Source organism: Strix uralensis, chromosome 5 (genome assembly GCF_047716275.1).
Source record: "Strix uralensis isolate ZFMK-TIS-50842 chromosome 5, bStrUra1, whole genome shotgun sequence".
NCBI lineage: Eukaryota > Metazoa > Chordata > Aves > Strigiformes > Strigidae > Strix > Strix uralensis.
Window position 1 is genome coordinate 1,961,797 of NC_133976.1, and position 22,226 is coordinate 1,984,022.

The following is a 22,226-nucleotide window of genomic DNA, read 5'->3' on the forward strand; positions in this document are numbered from 1 at the left end:
GAGACGACAACCCTCGCCTTTCTCAAACCCGGCCTTGCACTCTGCTGATAACTCCAGTGGCTCTTGATAGCACCTCAGTACCTGGCACCGACGGGAGTGTTGGCTTAGGGGTCGTTACTCAAGCCCAGACCTGGTTTAACTTCACATACCCAGCTGTTATACCCTACAGAAAACACACGTTTTAAGAATTAGAGGTGATTTACTCTCCTTTAAGAGGTCTGGTTTCTGTTATTTCTCTCCCAACATCTGGTTTCCCTTTTGCACAATCAGATTGCCCAAGTTTGGCTGTTTTAAAGCCAGGATTTTAAGAGGCTGGCAACTCACGCCGGAGCCCTCAAGCCCCAGAGCTGTCTGGAGCCGCCTTTTTTTCTTTTCCACCTCATCTCACCGCTAATCTCAGCAATAAAACCCTGCCCAGGGCAGCCGATCCCTACCTGGCTGCTGAACTTTTGCCTTCTGTCATTGCAGGAGGCATGCGAGCATCTACTAGGAATACAATTATTCTCATCTTCATAACAACAGATGATAAAAATAACAATACTTCCAAAAACCCCAACCCTCCAAACGCCAACCAACTCCCGTGATTTTTTAATTATTTTTTTTTTTTTCCGTTTATGCAGCAAACAAACGCCCTAATTAGGAAAAATCCTGTCAGTGGAAAGAGCACACAGAGCAACGGGTATTTTTAACATGAAAATCGCGCTGGGAGGAGTGGGGTCAGGTGAGGCGCCGAGCTCGGTTTTGGCTTCCTGGTCCCACTCCTCCAGAGGCTATGAAATATATTTTTTTTCAAAAAATTATTTTTTTTGAAAATCGTTGTTGGCACCTCCCTCCGTGGCCGGCTCTCAGCGGGCAGCGCACCCGGCTCCTCACCTCCCCTCAGGCGCGGAGGGCGGGAAGGTGATGGGGGGCTCCCAAACCCACCGCTTTCCCCTTAAAAAAAAAAAAAGCCCCTTTTTCCCCGTCTCCTCCTCACCTCCTGCTCCCTAAAGGACTGGTTCTGCGCGTCGATCACCCGGATAGTCCTTTTGATGGGCAGCAGCCCCCCGAGCTCGTCGTGAGCCACCATGGTCGCCGTCCCCCCCCCCGGTCCCGGCCGCCTCAGCCCGCGCTCATCCCCGCTCTGCGCCCGCCGTCGCGCCGCGCCCCAACCTCACCGGCGGGGGCGGGGCTACCGACGAGACCACGCCCCCCTCCGGCGCCAAGCCACGCCCAGTGACTCTTAGCCCCGCCCCCTGCCCCACAGGCAGGGGGCCAGGACCCCCGGGTCCCTTTCCCGGCCCCTATTTCCTCCTAAACTCCCCCAAAATAGGACTTCTGAGAGGTTCTACTTTAAGGCAGCACGATGCAGACACCCACTGAGGGGCGAGTGGGCTGTTCCATCACACTCTGTGATGGAAAGCGCTTTGAAAAGCACCGGGCTTTCACTATTTGCACTGAAAAGACAAAGCCAAATGTATGTTTTGGGGTTTTTTCTCTCTTTTTCTTTGCTGGCACTCGCAGTGCTGGGGCCTGCCACCACCGCCTACAGCCGTCTTGCAAGTGCAGCAGTGGGACATGCTCCTCCTGACGGCAGCTCTTGCTGCTGCCACTGGAGCATAAATCATCTGCTGCTGAGGGTTGTTTTTTTTTGCCAGCCTCAGCCCTCCTTGTTAAAAAAAAAAAAAAATAGAATTCTTGTCTAGACCTGTGCTTTTAAGTCTGCTCTCAGCTTTAAAGGTTGTGCTGGCACAGGTCTGTTAGCCAGGGGCTGGGCTGAGCCTCTCCCCCTCTTCTAACAGGGGATCCTGTCCCAGCAGGCCCAGCTGTAGATGCAAAGGGTTTGTATTTTTTGTTTGTTTGTTCAAGTCATATTATTCCTGGCACTGCTACAAATCTCCAAAATAAAAGGTCTCTTGTGCTGGTAAAAATAAACTGAATTTATTTGGCGATAGGAGAGCAGCTGTGTCGCTGCCTACCTATGCTACCCAACCTGCTTCTTGGAGGAGAAAAATTTGGGGGTCCCCTTCCGAGCTGGTCCCCAGCTCCCATGTGGCCACTGCGGGAGGGGCTGAGGGTTTGACACGACATTTTTCAGAGTAATGGGCAGGAGGAAAGTCCTGCTGTCCCGTCCCTGGCTTTTTTTTTTTTTTTTTAAGCTTTGTTTTCTTCTCTCCCGTGGAGAGCTGCTCTCAGCAAATCTGCGGCTGTTTAACCTCTGCTCATGCGAGACCAGGACATTTAGGATCATCCACCGCAGGATTCTCAGAAATTTGGGATCCAGCGAGTTTCCATACCCTTATTGAAAGGACAGACTGTGACTCTTTCAGATATGCATAATCCTTTTTGGGATTAGTGAAGTCATCCATTTTTAAGACAACAAAAGACCAAAGGGATGATGACTCCAGGGAGGAGCAGGCAAGCCCTCCATTGAGTTTGATCATTATTTGGGGAGCATCAAACATGTCCATTTCTCTGACAGTCTAAGATCAAAAGTTTGTTAAACTCGGTCTAAAGATTTAGGAATGCTTCTTGACCCCAACAGCGCATCTCTTTTCACTGAGATGTCGACAGGCCGTGCAGAGTCAACTAAAAATAGGGACACCAGGAGCCGAGAGGGAAGGCGTGAAGCAGAGTCATGCACACAAAGATGGCACTTAAACGCTTCTTGTCTGGACCAGAACGTGATGTCCTGCGTCCTGAAGCACTTCATGCCCTATGAAGTGTTTTCTGTGACGTAAGCATTAAATAGTCCTTCTCCTTCCCGAGCCCTGGGGGAAGGGACCTGCTGCCATGCACCGGGGAAGCAAGTGATTCACCTTCACCGGAGGGGAGATCCCTGACTTTGTGTGACACCTTGTGAGGCTAAATAATTCGTGGTGATGCAAGCCCCAGCTGATGCAGCCTGCTGATGTCATGTTGTGGAAACACAAACCTCTGGCCTGATGCAATGGGGCTCCCTGTCTGCCTCCTGGCATGGCACGGGCAAAGGGTTACGTGCCCTGGACAACTGCCCTTTGTTCAAAGCAAGGGGTGGGTAAGGCCTTAAAACAACAACAAAACAACAACAAAAAAGACAAGGGGTTCCCAGCTGCTCCTGTAGCAATGGGATGATTTCTGTATGCCTGCTATATCTGTTATCAATCAAGCACCATTTTGAGGCAAAATCCACCCTGAGTGGTGGACACACACTGTGCAATGGGCACTCGCTGACCAACACGCAACAAATCTGGAGAAGCCTGAAGGGAGCAGGGGTGGAAGGTGATCTTCAGAGGTAAAATAACCATCCCCCAGGTCCACAGCGGCCCCTCTACAGCGATATAGAGGGCTCAGAGCACGCTACGCTACCTGCACATTACTTACCTGCCTCTGCTCTACTTAAGACACATGCAAGAGGCAGTGTAAATATGACCTTTAAGTTTGTAAAGTTCACTGTAGTGCAAACACCACTCCAGTGGGCAAGCCATCCTGAACAAGGCCGTGGTACTTGGGAACCCTCTGATGAAAGCCAAAACAAATGTGAAAAGAAAGAATTGTTCCCTGTGCAGCAGGAGCAACGAAGTTGGATTTATGGATTTGTACCCTATACACCATAATCCCAGCTTCCCTCTAACTCAGGACATATTTTTCTACCCAACACCAACTCCCTCTGTCTTCCCAGTCCCCGCTTACCCATCTGCCCTGGCCCCAACCTGCTTTGTCCCTTCCCCTGCCCCTCCAGCCCACTGGGCAGGGATCAGCCCGTGCCATGGCAGCTCTGAAGCCATGAGAATGCAGCCCGGCCGGTCGCTGCGCTCAGCGACGGATAACAGACAAGTTCTTCCTGCTCTCCTGTCAGTGGGTATTAATGACATTCCTCTCCTATACTCAGATGGGGATTTTCACTTCTAGGAGCAAAATACTTTGGTGACTCCTATCCTACTATCAAATTAGGGAGCCAGGAAGAGTTCAAGTGACAGAGTCGTCACCCAGTCCTCATTGTTTTACTCTTATTTTTAGCTTGGGTTTTCATTTCCACAGAGAAGGGAGGACTGCTGTTACACGGAGCTGTTTGCCTGAAGTCCAGGGCGGCCTCATACCTGCGACATTCCTTGCTCCTGCAAGTTATTCTGGGTAGGGCTGCTACTAAATAAAAATGCTCTCTGGGGTACTGACATGCCATTTTGTTATTTCAGCCCCAAAGCATCACCAAATAAATTTTAGATTAACAAATAATGAATCCTTAAGGAAACACGCATCCAAATTCCAGTGTACAATTCCCGACTGATGTAGGTTTTTGCAGTTAAAAATACTCAGTTGTTTAAGCGACACATGGCATCTGGCTAGTGCCAGGGGTTGCCAAGCATGGCATGCAGGAATGCTCCCCCAACAGCTGAATATGTCCTCCAGCACCTGTGTCCAGGGTGGCCAGCACTCATAACCTGATCCTGGCTCTTCTCTTGCATGAGAACAGCAGGCAGATACAGTTAATATTAAAACCCTAGCAGTTCTGGATTGTGATTTTCAACCTACTATCAGCAGAAGAGAGTCATTACAGCACTCTCTCAATATCCTCATAGTTCAGGTCTGGCCAGGTTACACAGCCCTAACCATCAGCCAGGACACTTTGGGGTTGCTCTATTTTATACCGAACCCTGTAAGAAGGATGTTTGCTGCTGCTGAAAAGAGCCAGCGACAAAAGATCTCAGTTCTACCACTGACTGGAAAGGAGAAGACTTGAGCTGGTGCATTAACAGAGCCTGGAGGCAGGGGGGTATTCCTCAGTGGGCAGTTTTCCCACTTTTCACAGATCCTGGATGCCTCTAATGTGCCTGACATCTGGATTCAATTTTTTCAAAGAACGAACCTGCGACATTTTAATCCCTTTGGCGGCTTGAAGTCTCGGGGAAAACGAAAGCATCTATTACATTCATAGCATATTCATTTTCATTGTTTTGCGTGTATGTTTTGAAATCCTATTTACTAGGAAGCAAAATCCATCTTAAAAACTCACTTTACAGCTATTCTTAATGTGCTAGATATAGCATAACATGCAGAACACTCGAGGACTGGAATAAATAAGATCTCCATGGGCAATCTGCTTCTCCCATACATGTTCACAGACCCAGGACAGTCAGATCCCCTCTGCCGTACACAAAGTTGTTTACTGTCCATGAGCTGTGTTTAACATTCCGCTCCCAGATATTTATATGCAGAGCCAAATTCAGAGCAGTATTCTGGAAAATGAGCAAAAGTAGGCTATGACCCATCAAGAGACTATTGGATCATCTGAAAAGTTTACGAGCCGGTCTGGAATCCAGCATTTATTTTGGATGGTGGGAGGTCACTATAATTAGCTGCCATTCAATGCCATTATACAGTTACAAACACAAGAACACCCCCCCAACCCAGCCTACAGCGCAGATGCATTTTTACTGAAACACAACCTATGACATTCTGCAGACCTCTGTAGAAAAACGAGTTACCTCAGCCATCTCTGAAGCGAACATTTGTGCGCTCAGGCCAGAAAAGCAATTTCCATCTTATGAATATGAATGCAACACCAGAAAACATGGACCATCAAATCTCGTGATGTTATTAAACACAACATCTACCCTAACCACAGAGTAATGGAGCGAGAAGCTACAGTTGACTTCAGCTCCCAACCTGCTCACGTGCCAAATGTTGTTTTTCAGAGTTGCGTGGTGTAGCCAATGCCAGAGATGTTCGTTTTGATCAAAGTCTATTTCCAAATACAAATTTGTAACTTATGCATGGGCACGTTCTTGCATGAATCAGACACGCCAATAAAATTCCCATAAAAGTCCTCTAGAGCAGTTGTATCTTTGGCGGGGGGAGGGGGGAGGGAAGGACTGTTTTTGTTGTTTCTTTAAAGCTTGTGGGTATATATTCTAAAGGAAGGAGCTACCGCTGCAGTTTCTTACGTTATTTAGTGATAATCTTTAGGCTGTGTTATCCCTGCCTGAAGCCAAGCTGCTTGTGAGGACTCTGGCCGTGGAAAGACATTCATTGATGGCTTCAAGTGATCTGGACCACAAGAATGCAGACACACAGGGATTCTCTCCCCCTCCTCTTTTTTTCCAAGTAACTTTTTACGTTTAAAAAAAAAATAGTAAAAATCAGTGTTTATCTGCCTTCCCTGGAGAGCTTGTCACCGTCAGCTTTATCGTCACAGTCTCTCTCTGCTGCCAAAACGAGTACAACTCTAGGGCTTGTTTGGGCTGAACTCCTATCCAGACTGAGCAATATTCACGGAACTGGTCCCAAAAAGGTGAGTAAGGCTTCAAGAAGGACACAGCAGGGTGGTTCATAAAAAGGGTCCTCACTAAGACTTCAATTCCTCTCTGAAATCCCCGTTCCTAAAGCCTTACAAGGACATCTCATAACCAACAGAAAACACCATCCAGAACAGATGTGATTCTTATACATTACTCAGCCTGGCTTCATTTTGCCTCGGGTAAAATACACCACCGCATCCGTCTATTCCCTGTCATCCACTGAAAAGTATTTATCTAGTTGCTAATAAACATGAATATATACACACCTTCAAAAAACACAGTGCTGCTTCCTCCCATGAATCATTCAACACATTACATAACTGTGGGGGTAATATGGAACCGTTTCATATGTGACCACTTAAAAAAAATCGGTCATAAACCTACCTGAAATGCAAAAATAGCGCTCAGTTTTAAAACAAATATCTGCTTAATAAATTCCTGCCCTCAATTTCTTGTGTCTGTCCCTGCACTGCAACTCGCTCTCCCTTTTGTCTTACCCAGTCAGTTAACACCCCACGTTGTAGTATGGCTCCAGACATGATCTGGGGAGAAAATACCTTCTTTCTCCTAAAAGGATGGTGTTTTGGCACAAGAGAAGGGGTGGCTCAGTGCTGAAGGAAGTGGATGCTGTAACTATGGTCTCAGGTTGTAACTTCCCACTCATATTTTGGTAATGTTTGGAGGGTTTTAGGCTGTATGTCAAATTAGAAGCTTAACAGACCTACCAGATCTGGTTCATATTTGAGCAGGACTCTGGGCAGCAAGGAGGAGGTTAACAAGCCCAAATAAACAAGAATAGCAGGGGTGTTTCAGTCTGGGCTGGCCTGAGCTCCCCTGCCATTTTGCATACCGTCTTCCTGGTATGCGGAACAATGATATGTGAGGTTTAAACATCATTAAAGGACTGCTCAACCTTTTCAGAGAGACAGGTACACATCCCAATTAAATAATCCCTTCCCCCTGCCTTTATTTTAAAAACATACATTGAGTCGGGTGCCAATGCTGGGATACTAGGATGCAACTCCCTGCTCCAAAGCAGCCCTTCACCATCTATATGGCAGTTTTGTCAGCACAATTATGTCTAGGAGAAGTGTGAATGCAGTATGCTGGCAAAACTCCTCCGTTATTACAAGTATGGTGACAAAACAGCAGCTTGTCAGCTGAGCTATATTTGCTGGGGGAGATAGTGGAGCTGAAGTAACAGTTATGCTGTGGAGTTAAACACTTTAGAGAGACAAACTCTGAAAAATCAGTTCCCATCTGTAAGATGGGGATAAACAATGTATGGTCTGACTTACATGTAACTTTAAGTTATCTTGATCTTCTCTTGTGACCTTATTTCACCAGTGAAATAGATATATTCGTGTCTGATGGAGCCATATTTTAGCCCGTTGGTTTACCCTCATCAAATCTAGACAGAGCAAAGTATAATCTGTACTACAGCGTGAGTGCTCAAGGAGACTCAGAAGTCCTGGTGATGTGTTTTGAAAATCTGACTATAAATAGTTGACTGTGATGCTTTTGAAACTTGTAATAACCTCGAGAGTTGGTATCAAAAAGTCTGAAAATTACAATCCAATCAGTACTGTTAATGTATTTTAACAAGAATACTGGAGTATTTTGGTGGGTGTGCCTCAAACTCTCAAATACCCAGGAAAGCCTGACCCTTTCAAAAGAACAAGTTAAAAAGTCAGGGTAAACAAAAGCTGCAGCCTGAACTTTGACTATATTAGCCTAGGGATTTCCCTTTTTCCTTGGAAGATTTCTGTTAAAACTCGTAAAAGGCGAGTACACAAATTACTGTTGATATTTTAGTTTCACCTTGAAGTGATTGCTTTGTGGGAGAAACTCTTAATTCATGCAATTTTGTGCTACACATAAAAAGGTAGTTCAATTGAAAAGAAAAAAAAGAAAAAGAAAATCCTTTTCCCCGAGGGCAGATTTCCTAGCCATCACACTCCCATCTGCATCAGAAAACCAGAAAGACCTCAGAAACAAAACAAGCCCAAAACACAGTCAGTTCAGAGGCATGGGCACTGCTGTGTCATAGCCCTCTGCAGATAATCTTTTTTGCTCTTTTCCCTCCCCTACTGGGAAATTACAGGGGTAGTCTTATCTGGAATAGGAGATCTAGTCTAGAAAGGTCAAAGCCCAGAGTTAGCCTGTTGGAAAGGACAATCGGTCATGGAAAGCATCCAGCAGTAGCCAGGTTAAGTGAGGCTAATAAATAATGCACAAATGCAAAGTAAGTAGCAACAACAGAGGATGCACTGGTCATTAGGTCAAACAGGAAATTCCCCACTAACAAATTACTTTTAATCCCAGTCTAATAAACTGTAAAACCCACTTAGTTAACTCTCAGCTCAATAGCTACCTTCTTAGGAAAAACCCTATTTCTCTTCCTTCCCCTCTTTAGAGAAGTGGCTGACAGTAAGATCTTCAGGGCAGATGGACAGTGGGAAGCAGTTTCTCTTTCAGAAAACCAGGCTTGGGTAGTCCCTGAAAAAAAGGTGCAACTCTGCACCTCCCCAGCCTCATTTTTCTAAGTCAATTTAATCCATAGCTTGAAGAACAATTTACCACCCAGCCAGTCCAGCTTGTTTGCAATACAATGAAGAGCACTAACTAAAGTCAAACAAAAGCAACCTTTGAAGGGGTGTTGCACAGTTTTGCTTCCCAACACTTGAAAACGCTTATGTTCTTGCAAAGCACGGGTTACATGCATTTATTTCACACAACATTAAAACCGTGGCAGATCTAGGATTGAAATGATTAAAACAGGAGATCAGAGAGTGTTATGGATATCACTAGCAGGACTCAGCCCACCCCAGAGGTGTACGCAAGAGCAAACACAGCTGTACACGTCTCCAAACTGTTGACGGTGAAATGCAAACACAGAAAGTACATCGTTCCCCAGTAGAAGCCACTATAGTCGACAAAGTAGATGATTGCACAATATTGTAGAGCAATGGGTTGTGCTTACCTTAAAGTCAAGGCTGCAAAGACTGGCTACATCATCGTCTTTCTCTCGGCGCTTCCTCTTCTGTAAGAAATGAAATAGAGTTATAACTGTACACTCAATTTGTGTTCAGAAAGAAGGCTCTAGTTTTTATAAAGCAGACTAGAAACATCTTCTTTCTTTACACCCCCAACTAACCATAACTCAAAGAACTAAAGGTTGAAAACAAATACAAAACATGTTTATGCTGTTTCATGAGGTTTGTCACCTGATTGATACCTATAAATTATACCCCTATAAGCTTGTTTCTCTGCACTCCCATAATTGTGGTTGTGATTAAAGTCTTAAGTAGGAAATCTCAGTAGCAGGGCAGAATTCAGCGGTTACCACTGTGAAATGATTTGAGATTCATTTAGTTAAATGAAACATTTTTTGTGGTTTCCGAGGTCAACAATCCAGCAATAAAGTTGGGCTTTTTGAAAGAGTTAGGTCAGACTTGGTGAGCATTAGGATCTGAGGTCTCTAGGGGACACCAGAAGATACCATGCCTAATTCTTATGAAGTTTGCTCACCAGCACGGCTGGGCTTGGGCAGGGGTCTGTGAGTAAGGGGATCTACAGATTTCACCCTGGAGGCAGTGCCAGCATAAAGCAGTTTGGCACTAAGTTGGTTGTTCCTGCTCCTCAGCTACCCCCTAATACCCAAATACATTTTAGTCAGGGGATTCTTACTGTGTATCGGGCATTTTTTTATAGCGCAGTTCTCTGAACAGCTGAATGTGTGTATGTGAGGGCATTTTGATTGCCTATTTAATTAATTACTTTGGACATGGCCAGTAGGCAGCTGTGGCTGAAGCATCCCTGCTAGGAATGCAACAGGCTAAAAGAACGAGCTTTTTTTGTGAAAGAAAGATGAGGCTTTGGCCAGGGAGCTCTCAGCTATTTTCCTCTCCAAAGAAGAGCACAAGCCGGTGGAACAATGATCAAAGACATCTGCACTGAGCTTCCTGATACCTCCCACTATTTCTGTACTATCTGGGCTTCTACATTATTTTTTCATTACCCAGATAATGGAAAACCAACTGTGGACTCATCCTGTTAAGACTGTGCCAGCCTGCAGATCACCTGGTCTGGAAAAAACATGGGTCACGAGCATAAATTGTTTGGTCACCCATGAAACAAGTAGTTGATTTTCATCCTGTGTTTGACCCTTGTCCTTCAACATTTCAGAATGAGTCAAGTTCATCCTCTTCCACTTCATTAAGTACAAAGGAAAAAGAAGAGAAACTACTTTGTATTTTGAGGTTGGTCTACGAGTTGTTCATCTGTTTAACAGAGTAGACATTGAACTAGGTGAAATGAGGAAAACAGCCCCTTCTGCAGTGGCAGAGGGAACTACTACCACAAGTCCACATTCAGCAAATGTCAGTTTTGTGCTCTACCAGTCCAGCAGCTTGACCCTCTGTCAGGAGCAACTAATCCCTGTTTTCTTAGAATTTAATCATATATTCAAGTAACTTAAAAGTTTCAGCTTTAATAAAGGTTTGTCATCACTGAGAGTGTATTTAAATTGTTTGAATACAGGTATTCATTCAAATTATTTTTAAATGCCAGCCTAGTTTCCATGGTTCCTTTGAAAATCAGATGCTTTTGGGGGGATGTCCAGCTTCCCTGGCGGGTTCTCAGAAACCTGTTCTCTAGTTTGCTAGTCCTTTCCTATGATGTATTTTTAGGCTCCAATGTGTCTTCTCGCCTGTCCACACTCTGCTGACTCTACCATTTAACTATTAAATAAACACATGTAATGGTGAGATATTACAGAATTGGACTCACTAGTTTCTTGTATTTTGGGTTTGGGTGCTGTGGTTTTTTTCACAGCTATTCAAACTAGCTACAGAAGTGAATTCAAGTACAAAGTTCCCCAATGATTTCAGTTTTTCAGTTTTTTTTTTTTCTCTATATTTGCAAAGACAAGATACTGACTCTGTCAATTGAGTGAGTCCCTTCACTGATAAACTTGCTAACTAGAGGAAAAAATTCTCACATTAGACATTATGTCCTACCATATTTATAGCATTGACACTGAATTAATGTCCCAGCACACTCCATACTTTTTGAACAGACCTTTGGCAGGCTTGAGAACACATGCAAATGCAGACATTTGGTTTTTTAGGTTTAGTAAAATATTCAGGGTTGGTTATTTATCAAACCCTGCAATAAAAGACTGCTATAACCACACCTTTTTGGTCTGCAGATTATTTTTCCCATATGTAAGTCAAGGATATTAGCATCTATTTAACAGAAGAAAACTTGCAATAAAGACAAAGACACCACGCCTTTTTGGTCTGAATATTATTCGTTCCTTATGTAGTCAAGTATATTAACATCTTTAACATACAGCTCCAGACCAAAGCCCAGACACGAAAGGGAGGCCAAAGTTTTGTTTTTAAACTGGCTAGACTTATGCAATAAGTATTGCATTGGCTGGACCCCATTTCCTTTGCCCATTATAGTTTCATACAAAAACTTAGACATTTCACTACAGAGCCAGCTGTATCATTCCTGTGTGGTGCCAGAACAGAAACAGATTCCAAGAAAACGGCCTCTTCAAACTGCTCAAATCTGGGTGTTTAAAGCAGCATGATAGAAAAGCAACTGCTACGGTACTGTTTTCTCACATTTTTGAGACTGTCACGATCAGAGATCTGATACGTTAACCTTCTCACGAAACTCAAGTCATGTGGAAAAAGTTACTTCTACGAAAGTTATTAAACTGTAAAAACTGTGAGACCTGATTTAGGCTCTCAAAGAGGTGTTGTAAAGGAGAAGCATAAAAAAAGCTAATCAAGACGGGAAATCTAAATATTTTGTGACTTTATTTTAGAGAGACCTAAACAATGCCATGAGCATGAATGTTAATTACATTTCAAGGATTCCGATTAAAGCTCCAGGAGTGTTTTTTAAGAGAGTACTGGTTTTCAATTTGAAAACAATTCTAGTCATCTAGTTTTCCTCTCTGCTACCAAGGGCTTTTGCCTAAAACCAGGATATTTTGTTCTTTAGGGCTTAGTCTGGTTTTTGCTGCTTATTGCCCACCTGAGTTCATAAAACACGAATAAGGCTTCAGGTGAGGAATGTGCATCAGGACTGTTAAGTCAACAAAGATCAAGTGCCTGTTTCTCATAAATGAATCCTCCTTAATGAAAAGGAAGGAGGGAAAACAGACCATGAGTAACCTTGCTTCCAGTCAGAAGCCAACCAGAGGATGTTTTAACCCAAACTGCATTAGTCTTTTCTTAGAATTATGCAGAACACGCACTAGTCCTTCTCTTTAAACCCACTCCACCCCTGCAGGCATGAGAAGGACACTTGGCTTAGTTACCCACTTCCCCTGAGGCTCAGGCCAGGTACATTTTACAGACTTTTGGCCAAACAGCTGCACAAACTATGGCATGAAGAGATGCTCTTTGTGACTGGTATATGAGTACTTGGTGGTCATGGGGGAAAAAAAACCCCCTTGTGTGACACACTTACTCCAGCATATGAGACATGACACCAAGAAAAGGAGAGTTCTTGCTTGCCTATGGGCTGCTGCCAAAATACAGCGCTCTGGTCAATGTATGTCAGCATTAATTACATTGGCAAAGCCTCTAAGCAGACACCTGGTCCCCGGCCATGCAGTAAGGGTATGTCTGCTGGGCAACTGAACTGCACAGCTATGCACTCTCTTTCATTATTCTTTCCCTCCTGTATTTGCTTCTCTTCCAGTGTTAGGTGTATTGGTCCAAGACTAACCTCTAACTAGTCACAGGAAAGCTTGGATCTCCAGAAAAGGGCTGGAGTTCAGGGGTGCTCACTGTCTGTAGCTGCAGACAAAGCTATTTGGGCTTGAAGGGAGAAGTGAAGGTGGACTAGGTTGATGAGGGACATGATGGAGGAATGCAGATAAGCAATTAAGTCCTTCAAAAACTGCTTCTTTGGTTTTCTGTCATGACATACAATCTGTTCTAACTGTCATTGAGAATTGGACTGAATATGTGTATAGCCAAATAAAAGCAGATTAAAAAACATGCAAAAAACAGGAATAACTTGAAACTCAATCAAAATACTTTTAATTTGTGATGTTAGAGCACAATAATTTGAAAGAATATAATTTATAGGGCTTTGTAATATTCAAATGTATATGTTTAATGTAGCTGTAGTCACCAGATGAAAGTTTCTAAAATTAAGCAAAAGAAAAATCTACAAGAGATTATAATTTTGTTTAATCCACTCCCATACCAGACTAGTGTTTGTGAAGCCTCAAAATTGCACATGGCTGCCCTTCAAGACACAGCCAGCAAAGTGCCTGTCTAAATGCATGCGTTCACAAGAAGTCCCAGCTGAATTTAGATGGGATTTCCTTCATAAAAGGTAGTCCAGTCCTTTTCCTCACCTCCAGACACGTTCTCACGCCCTTCCTCGTGCCGACACAGGCATTCATACAGCTTGTGCAGTCAGCTGGATCAGCTCATCCAAAACTCTTTGTTTTCTTTTTGGTAAGGCAAGTTTTTCAGCCAGATCAGTTTGCTGGCTGAGGATGGGATCACTGCTTCTAGGGGCAGTGGGGGGCAAATCAGCTTAGGCGGCTCATGAAAATGAGCTTTAAGATGGGACAAGATCTATATACACCATGCTAGGCACTGGGCACCTACTTCAGCTGACTAATCTCCTTGCAATCCTCAGTGCATGAAGAGGGTCAGACTTCATGAAGCAGCAATTCAGAACAAAAAGCCAGTGTAGGTCCTTTGAACCACTCTACAGTGGTTCGTCTTTCTCTACTAGACCTAGAGGCTGGATGTGAACCACTTCCCTAGCAAGTGATGTAGGTTAAAGGATGGAGAAAAGAAAGTACAAGGCTTACAGCAGCAATGCCATGCACTCGCTCTAGGTAGCTTCTCAATACCACATAAAATACAGATTTTTGTGTTTAAGGAGAAAAAAAAAAAGAAAAAAGGTTTACTTCTACACCATGTTTTACATCTCATCTGTTGCACTGCCAGCTTAGTTAGCAGGACTGCTGAAACACATCAGAAAGTAAGAAGTTTATAAAGAAACCATGGTGTCTAGGATATCCTGCCTTCTCTTAATCCCTGTGTGCAAAAAAGCACCCTCCAGCTACAGCTCAGAAGCCTCAGTGGCTCAAAAAGCCAGGTAGAGAGGAATGTGTTGATTTTCCTTCTCCTCCAGGCAGAGGGACCTTCACCTCTGTATTCCTGCTTTTGCTTGCATGCTTTTGCAATATGAACCCATCAGTTGTTTTACTCACCAGAGTGAAGTCCCAGTGCGGTCCCGGAGTCAGAAACGTGAAAGAGCTGCCTCGCCTGAGAGGGTACCTGTGAGCAGAAAAAAAAGGAATAAAGTAAATAAATTACAGGTTGCTGTAGCGATTGATTAAATCTGTTTTCCGCAGCTTTGATGGTATCATACATCTGCAGCTCCTAGCACAAAAGTTGCAAAGACAATGATGAAGCACAGTCTTTGGGAAGGGGAGACCGAGAGGAGTTGCCAGTATTCCCCACCACGATTGCAGGTGTTAGATTAAAAATCCCAGTTTACTACAACAACTGGCTCTGTGCAGCAGAGGCAGGCAAAAACCTCCCACTGGGCCCTGCAGGCTGGTCTGGAAGAGAATCTCTTTTTGACCACAAACCTGCCAATCTGACCAAGAGAAAGGATAAAACAATAATAATAATAAAAAATAACAATATTGTGGCCTCATTTTCCGAGGTTAATGAAGCTGAAATGAAAGGAGGCAACAAACTGCACCTTTGACAATGCAGCCTTGTAGTTTCACAGAAAATTACAACCAGGAATTGAGTTGTGGTCTTTCATTAAGTCATTCTCGATCCAAGAAAGTTAAACCACCAGAAAGCACTACACACAATAGACCGTTTGTATAATCCTTGCTCTTTGAACAATGGTAAACGAATTGCCTTATGCAAGTCATTTATTGTACTAGCACCGAGTTAAGCAAACAAGTTACGTTCCAACTTTCACTGTCTGGTGGACTTAAGGTATGTTTCCAGCAACAATTTTTTAAAGCTTATTCTGGCCATAGTATGGAGAAACATTTTTGTCTGTCATTGGGTTTTTTGCATGTAGAATTTTAGTCCCAAACAGGCCACGCACTTTTTTTTCAAAGGCAGCCAGCTGCATCACCTAATGGGGAGAAGATTTCTCCCTTGCTGTCACAAACTCAGACAGAAAAGGCATCTTTGCGCCAGCTGCACCTTTCTTCTTCATACTGAGATCCCACAGGACTATCAAAAACCTGGAAATAACATAGGAATGCAAATCCTTCTGACTTTCAGGGGCCTTACACTCCAGCATTGCTCAGGGATTACTGAAAATTAATCTCACAGAGTATTAGTAGTATTTAATGTCAGCAACTCTCCATATCGGAAGAGAAAAAGCATTTGTCTGTAAAAGGTTTGTGCAGGGTGGGGTGTTCTGGATTGGTATTTGGAAAATATAAGTCAACTACCCAGAAAATACTTTTGCACTTCTACCAGCCAATGCAGAGCAACAAGATAAATATTTTATGAAGCGTACCTTATTGGAAGCAAGATGTGAAGGAATACAAGATGCTTTTGGTGAGGAGGCAAACATTCGCTGCAGCAGATGTAGATTGCACAGGTGAGCTTATTAGCACTTTTCCTCCAGAAATAATTTCCACGCTGCCTCTTTGCTTACCATATGCCTGTTAGTACATGTGACGCCGTATTTTACTTCAAACTCAAATCTGAGAAGAAATCTAACTAACTGCTGAATGCCTGAGCTGATTCTGTGCTCCCCACTCTAGGAGGTGTCTGAGCAGCAGATTTTGTTTCTTGGGTTGACCCAAAACTGTTATCTGGCAGCTGGTACCAAAAACACAAAGCCACTACGTGCAAGAAGAGCATATTCTCTTCATTCCCCACTTGTGGTGAAGGAATGTGTCTGATACACATAAAAAGATAAAGCAGCCTGAGTAGAAAATGATATATTTTGATCCAGACGGGGAGTGAGAGCTGTTTGGCCACCTCAGTAGGTCCCATGGAATAGGAGCAACACTTCCCTGCAACTTCTGGGGTGGCTGAAGTCCCTTCAGGACCTGTTAGGGAGCATTTCACCAGCTCCAAGGGTTCAAGCAAGGTAGCTGCCATGTGAGCAGTGAAAATGCTAAGCAAGCAGCATCTGCAGTGGAAAACCAGGGAGCAGGAACATTGTCATAGGCTTCAAAGGGGTTAGAATAGTAAATATGTCATCTGTGTTATATATACACATAGACTTAGATACCTAAATATATAGATATCTAGAATAAATACCTAAAATATATAAATATAAAAAATAAGCTTGTTCAAAGTACCATATGCACGAATTATGACTTATGTAAAATCAGAGGAAGCTGTTCTTCAGACCACACAACCTTCAGGTATTTTAGGATCAGCCAAAACTTTTTAATACAATGACTATGTCTGCGACACTGCTCCAGAAACGAAAGTGCCATTTCCAAGAACTGCATACCAGTACACTGATTGCTAGATGGAGAAGAAACTCCTGGAAGGAAACATTCTTTGGGATTTATAAGAGAACATACCACTCAGGAAGAAAATCTGGGAATGAGCATCAGATTTCTTTGAAATTTAAAATAGAGTCAGTTTGTCTCATGAGAAAGAAAAATCCTTACTGTTTCATCCCAACATCTAACTTGCTAGGCTGCCCCGACCAAAGTTTATGAGTTTGATTAAACCTTCCTTGACTATAGATAGAAAAGCAAAGAGATAATTAATGGTCTGCAAACTGTGCCCTGCACAGCTATTAAGAGCTACCAGAAGGGACTAAGCCTCAGTCTCTAAGGTAAGCATGAGCTTTCATGCTGGGAAGCAGGACCATAATTTTATTCCATGAATCTTGATCTCCAACACCAGAGGCAGCCAAATTGCGGCTTGGAAGCCACACAAAACTTGCAGACTGTTCAGAGCAACTCCCAGTCATCCCAGTATGGATGCGGGCTGCTTGTAGCTGCCCCAGCTGCATTGTCTGGGGTGCTGGGTGCACCCTCAGTTGTGCCTCCCCCGCCCGTGGGGAGCAATGGGAGTGCAGGTATGAAGCTGCCGTTGAGAACAAGCATAAGTTTGGCCCATTTGTACCAGCCCACTCAGCCTCCAACCAAATGGAGATTTTGTGGGGTAGAGTCAAGTAAGTTTGGCGACAGCAGCCTTTCAAAAAACTGAGATTTAAAGGTATTGCACTGCTATCATCATGTCCTCTTACACTCATAGGTTTAAAGCAACCACTGTAGGTTTCCATTTACTGCCCAATGCATTTCATTCCTATTATACAGGCATTATAAGGTTTTAATCCAAAACAGTGTTTTATTTTGGCACACACACTGTAAGGCAATGTCCCTCATGGGGCTGCCTGTGCAGTATTTCACTTTCCCCTCTGTTCAAGCTGGGAAAGACTCGTATGAATGGGTGAGATGCCTCCCGCTCTGGCTTCCCCACTGCCCTTGAAAAAGGGTTTTTTTTTGGTGTCTCCTGGGAACCTGCTTGATGGTATCTTCCAAAAGACAACCCACGGAGATGATCACACAGGTATTAGCCTCTCTACTGCTACTGCTCAATATTGAGACTACATAGCCACTGTTCTTTCACGCAAAGGAGAAATGATCACGCATGAGAGGCATTAACTCGGAAACCTCAGCATTTTAAAACGAATTGTAGGGGTGGGGAGTACAATAGGATTATAGTTCAAAAATCTACAGACAGCTTTTTTTCCAGTTGTCCACAAGAGTTGGAGGGAAATTTCTCCATCTCAGACCCCATCATCTAAACTTTCTCCCTCAGTCACTCAGCTGCTGGGAGAAATGCAGCTGATCCCTCCCACAAAAGGCATGTCATATAGAAATATCTGTCCCAGTTAAAAAGTTCCCTTCAGTCCTCCAAACACCCAACACAGATCTTCTCTAACAACAGAGCCCATTATAGACTGGCTGTTCTTTCCTCCTCTTCAGTGGTCTAGTAAGAGGACTCAATCAAGAGAAGAGGGCAAAGTACAAATCAAAGTGCTTCTTCTCACATGCCACCAACATCAACAGGGTTCTGGGAGTAGGAATTCTCTTTTTTGTTCTAGATCTTGGTATCACAGACATTTCCTGACCATGTTTTGTTAACAGGAATGAGCCTTTTGCGGTGTAAAGACATCTTACTGATCCTCCTTCCTTTTCAAGTTTTTGGCCAAGTATGGGGGAGTTGAGATCTGCCAGGAACTGTCAGGAGTGGCAAATGGACAGATAGCAAGGGATGCAGACTCTTGTGCTAAGCAGAAAAAATACCTTTAGGAAAGTCATCTCAAAGCTTCATCACACCTCATCCTGGTGTCCCCTCTCTGGTCACTGCTTGCTAACTGAGCCTTGATGAGGTACCATTTAAGCAATGCTCATTGGGATGATTGCCTGCAGAACTGCTTGATTTGTTGCTCTGCCAGAGCCTGCAAAGCTCTTCCAAAGAACAGAGCCAAAGTTAGTCACCTGCATGACTACCACATGTATTACGTGCAAATGGATGACTCATGAGCACAGCGCTCGGATGGGCATCCCTTGCAAGGTCTGTCAAGAATCTGAAGACAGCGCTGGTGAATTAAAGGTCAGTGATGACCGTAAGAGCAATCCTGGAAGTTTTACCTAATGCATCTCACAAGACATGAAATAAAGCAGAGCTGCATGATGGAGCACTGCGCTGTTGGTCATTGCTGAAAACACTGGATGATTAATTGAAACAAGTGCAGAGTGGCCTTGATGTAATGTTTTAGTACCTGAAGACAGCAGAATAAAGTATCATGCTGGTGCCAGCAGTTGGACGGACTGAATTGCTGTGTTTACTGCAAAGCTCTTCCAAGAGCCCAGCCCTGTTGTAGGGTCATCCATAGATATCCCTGCTGTGTCACCCAAGACTAAAGTTGTATTCAGTCACTTCCCTGAAAAAGATTCTTCTTGATAGACTGTCTCCAGCATAATTTTCTTGTTTAAGACAGGATGAGCAGATACAGACTCTTTCCTTATCTTACCAGGCTCAAGACAAGCAGAAAGTGTTAATTATAGCTGGCTGATTCATGTAACTTTGAAACCTATTTCAAAGTGATTAAGAACTTCAGGGTTATGAAGATGATTACGTGAACACACAAAAATAATTTTCGAAACGTAAAATGTTGCGGCAACACGCTGGCAAAGCAAATCTCTCCAAACTAAGAGCAGGGGAAGGGCAGTCTTGTTGAGACTATACAGAAAGAACAAACACTTCTGTTTTGGTACCCTCTGTTTGCTTCAAGAAATGAATGTTCCAGGCTGCTTACCAGCAAATGATGATACCGCCAGTCTTGCCAAGAGTAAATCTTTCCAGAGCCTGTTAAAACAGAGATTGCCATGCTGATGGTCTATAGAGAGATTAGCTATGAAATCTTTTTTAACCTTAAAAGAGGACCTGTCATTTGTGTTTTCAAGTTGGCCTGCAAACAGGTTTAGAAAACCAGCTACCAACATCGAGAGAGGCAGGGGAAGTCCTAAACACAAAACCTGTTTGGCAACATAGCAGAGGAGGAGATGGGGCCCCAATAATCTTAATAGAGGAAGTTTAGGCAATTTAGTAGATAACATATTGATAAAGGTGAGTGGGCAGACTCAATTGTTTCACATTGAAACCAGACTAAGGAAACGGTCATTGTTCACTGCCTTCCTTGAATAAACATCAGGATCCTCTCGCCAGCACAGGACGGTATGGATGAAGCAATGGCACTGAGCACTTGGCCAAACTTGTCCTCAGAATTTAATTTCAAGGTTGATGATTCCTTTCAGAGTTGGACACAGTTTGAAGTTCAGAAGGGAAGGGTAAACAGCAGTGAAAAAACACACCTAATCTTAATTTATCAAAAAGCAAATGTTTCTGTCAAACACTGTGTTGCTTCTTAAGGGTTTTTTTCTGTTGACTTTTGCTTTTTTTTTTTGAGGAAAGAGGGAAAAAAAGTAATAAATAAGATTTTGTGGTCAACAGAAATCCAAAAGACATCACAAAGGGCGTGCTAGAATAGATTCCCATTAGTCAGACTAGAGGCTAAAGCACAGAAGAGCTTCACTCATCAGGTTAGAGCAAGTTCCCATTAATGTTATTTGAAACATTTTTCTCCCTTTTTACTGTAAATCTGCACCGCCTAGTCAGCATCATTCGACAGTCTGCACTCTTTTTTTACTTATTTTTGATGACTTACCCAGGAAACTGCAGAAATGCTTTGATCTGGCAGTTCTCTTAACTTTTTTAAAGTTCCAAAATACATTCTTCAGACTGGGCAGCAATTCTGTGTTTCCTTCCCCTCTGACTTCCAACACCCTTTTTTTTTTTTGTTTTCAGAGCAAGCTGTTCTTAAATATAAACCACTTGCACCAGCTAAGTACTAAGATGGTGAATATTACAGCAACATGAACAGATTAAAAGTCTCTCCCCAAATGAGCAAGCCACACTGGTGAATCCTGTTTTGAATGACAAGAATAGAAAAGCTCTACAAAGAGTCTTTTGAATTTTAATTTAAAGCTTTTCTGCGGGGGGGGAAGAGCCTCTGGATTTCCAACTTACTATAGTTAATATTTCCACTTCCAACAATATCCAGAGGCCTTGGCCAGTGTAAGAGGCCTCCCAAGCAATGTGCAAACAAACTCTGACTAAGGGCACTTAGAGCAGCGCTTGTCAGGGTTCCTTATCTTAAAAAGCTTCAGGGTAAAAGCCTTACTTGAAGAAAAAAAAAAAAATCTATTGACAGACATTTTAAATATCTAAAAGCAAGACAGAAGAACTCAGTACTTCAGTGGCCAAGAAGAAAATGGTGTGGGTGAACTCCACATGGAGTTCAAGTTTGCAGACTACTTCTCCGTCATTAATGCTACCTCATTAGTGCTATCGCTGCCAGTAGCACACAAAAGGAAGCGGGATACTTACAGCCGTAATTATATAGAGAGCAAAAGAATGATGGGTTGCTCTCTGGAAATGTGGTTTAGAAAGCTGCAATAACTTTCTGGCAGCAGCATCATCATGGTTTGCAACACTGGTGCAATTAGTAATTCTAGCAGTCTCAGCTTTGAAATAGCAAAGCCATGAAAACCCACGGCAGTGGAGTTAAACAGCAATCAAAAACACTTCAATCCATCTACCACTTGGACAGGGCCGAGTAGTGCTACTGCTGAGCTGAGGACTTCTTGTACTTTTCAGACACTCTGGAATAGCCATTATGTTGTTCTTTTATGTTGGAACAACCTCTGCTTCTAAAAGGAAGCGCCTTCAGACACTCTGGGCAGGTTTAAATTATACAAAGAACATTACATTTTTGTTTAAATAGTTTTACGAAGTTCAGCGCAGACCAAACGGGAAGAGTGATTTTCCATTTTAGAAGTGTTTGCTCCTCACAGGTACTGGTGGAATATTAGAGCTATTTGTCTGAAGAAGCAATCAGCAGCAGCACTGAACACGAGCAGATAAGCCCCAAGGAGATTAAACATGCACTGATATCCTTAAATAATCACACGTCTGACCTCACCAGAGCTGCACATTAACAGTCTCTCCACAGCCAACAGAGCAACATCGAGTTTCATCTGAGGATTGAAGTGATATCTTTTCACCACAGACTTCCCTTATGACCCAAGCATCTTCCTTCCACTTCGCCTTCACACTTCCCTCCCCAACTGGGTATCTGCTCCAAGCTAAATTCAGTAAACGCTAAACTCCCAGCGCTGTTGCTAAGGCTGGCAGCCAGACCTTTCTGTAAGAGAAAGAGAAGGTCTTTTCAGGAGCACGTGGTCAAGTCTCCTCTCTTCCCCACCCCGATCTCTTTCCAACTGTTACTTCCAACGTTTATGCTTAGCACACAGTGGCATTTTTCAAAGGCTTCTGGTGGAATGACGCACTGCAGCACACCGTCAACTGAGCACTGAAACGAAACATAACA

The 22,226-nt window shown here is 43.4% G+C and overlaps 1 protein-coding gene across 4 annotated transcripts in view; it reads right to left on the reverse strand.

Moving 5' to 3' along the window:
- NET1 (neuroepithelial cell transforming 1) overlaps positions 1–22,226 on the reverse strand; it is a 56,446-nt gene that overhangs the window by 10,736 nt on the left and 23,484 nt on the right. For 2 of the 4 annotated variants that reach the window (XM_074869668.1, XM_074869669.1), the window contains exons 2-3: positions 14,524–14,590; positions 9,241–9,300 (exon numbers count right to left, since the gene is read on the reverse strand). In XM_074869668.1, coding sequence (XP_074725769.1) covers positions 9,241–9,300; positions 14,524–14,590 — 127 coding nt within the window. Of the gene's footprint in view, positions 1–976; positions 1,116–9,240; positions 9,301–14,523; positions 14,591–22,226 lie in introns of those variants that run through there. The other 2 variants (XM_074869670.1, XM_074869672.1) reach the window with 2 other exon arrangements.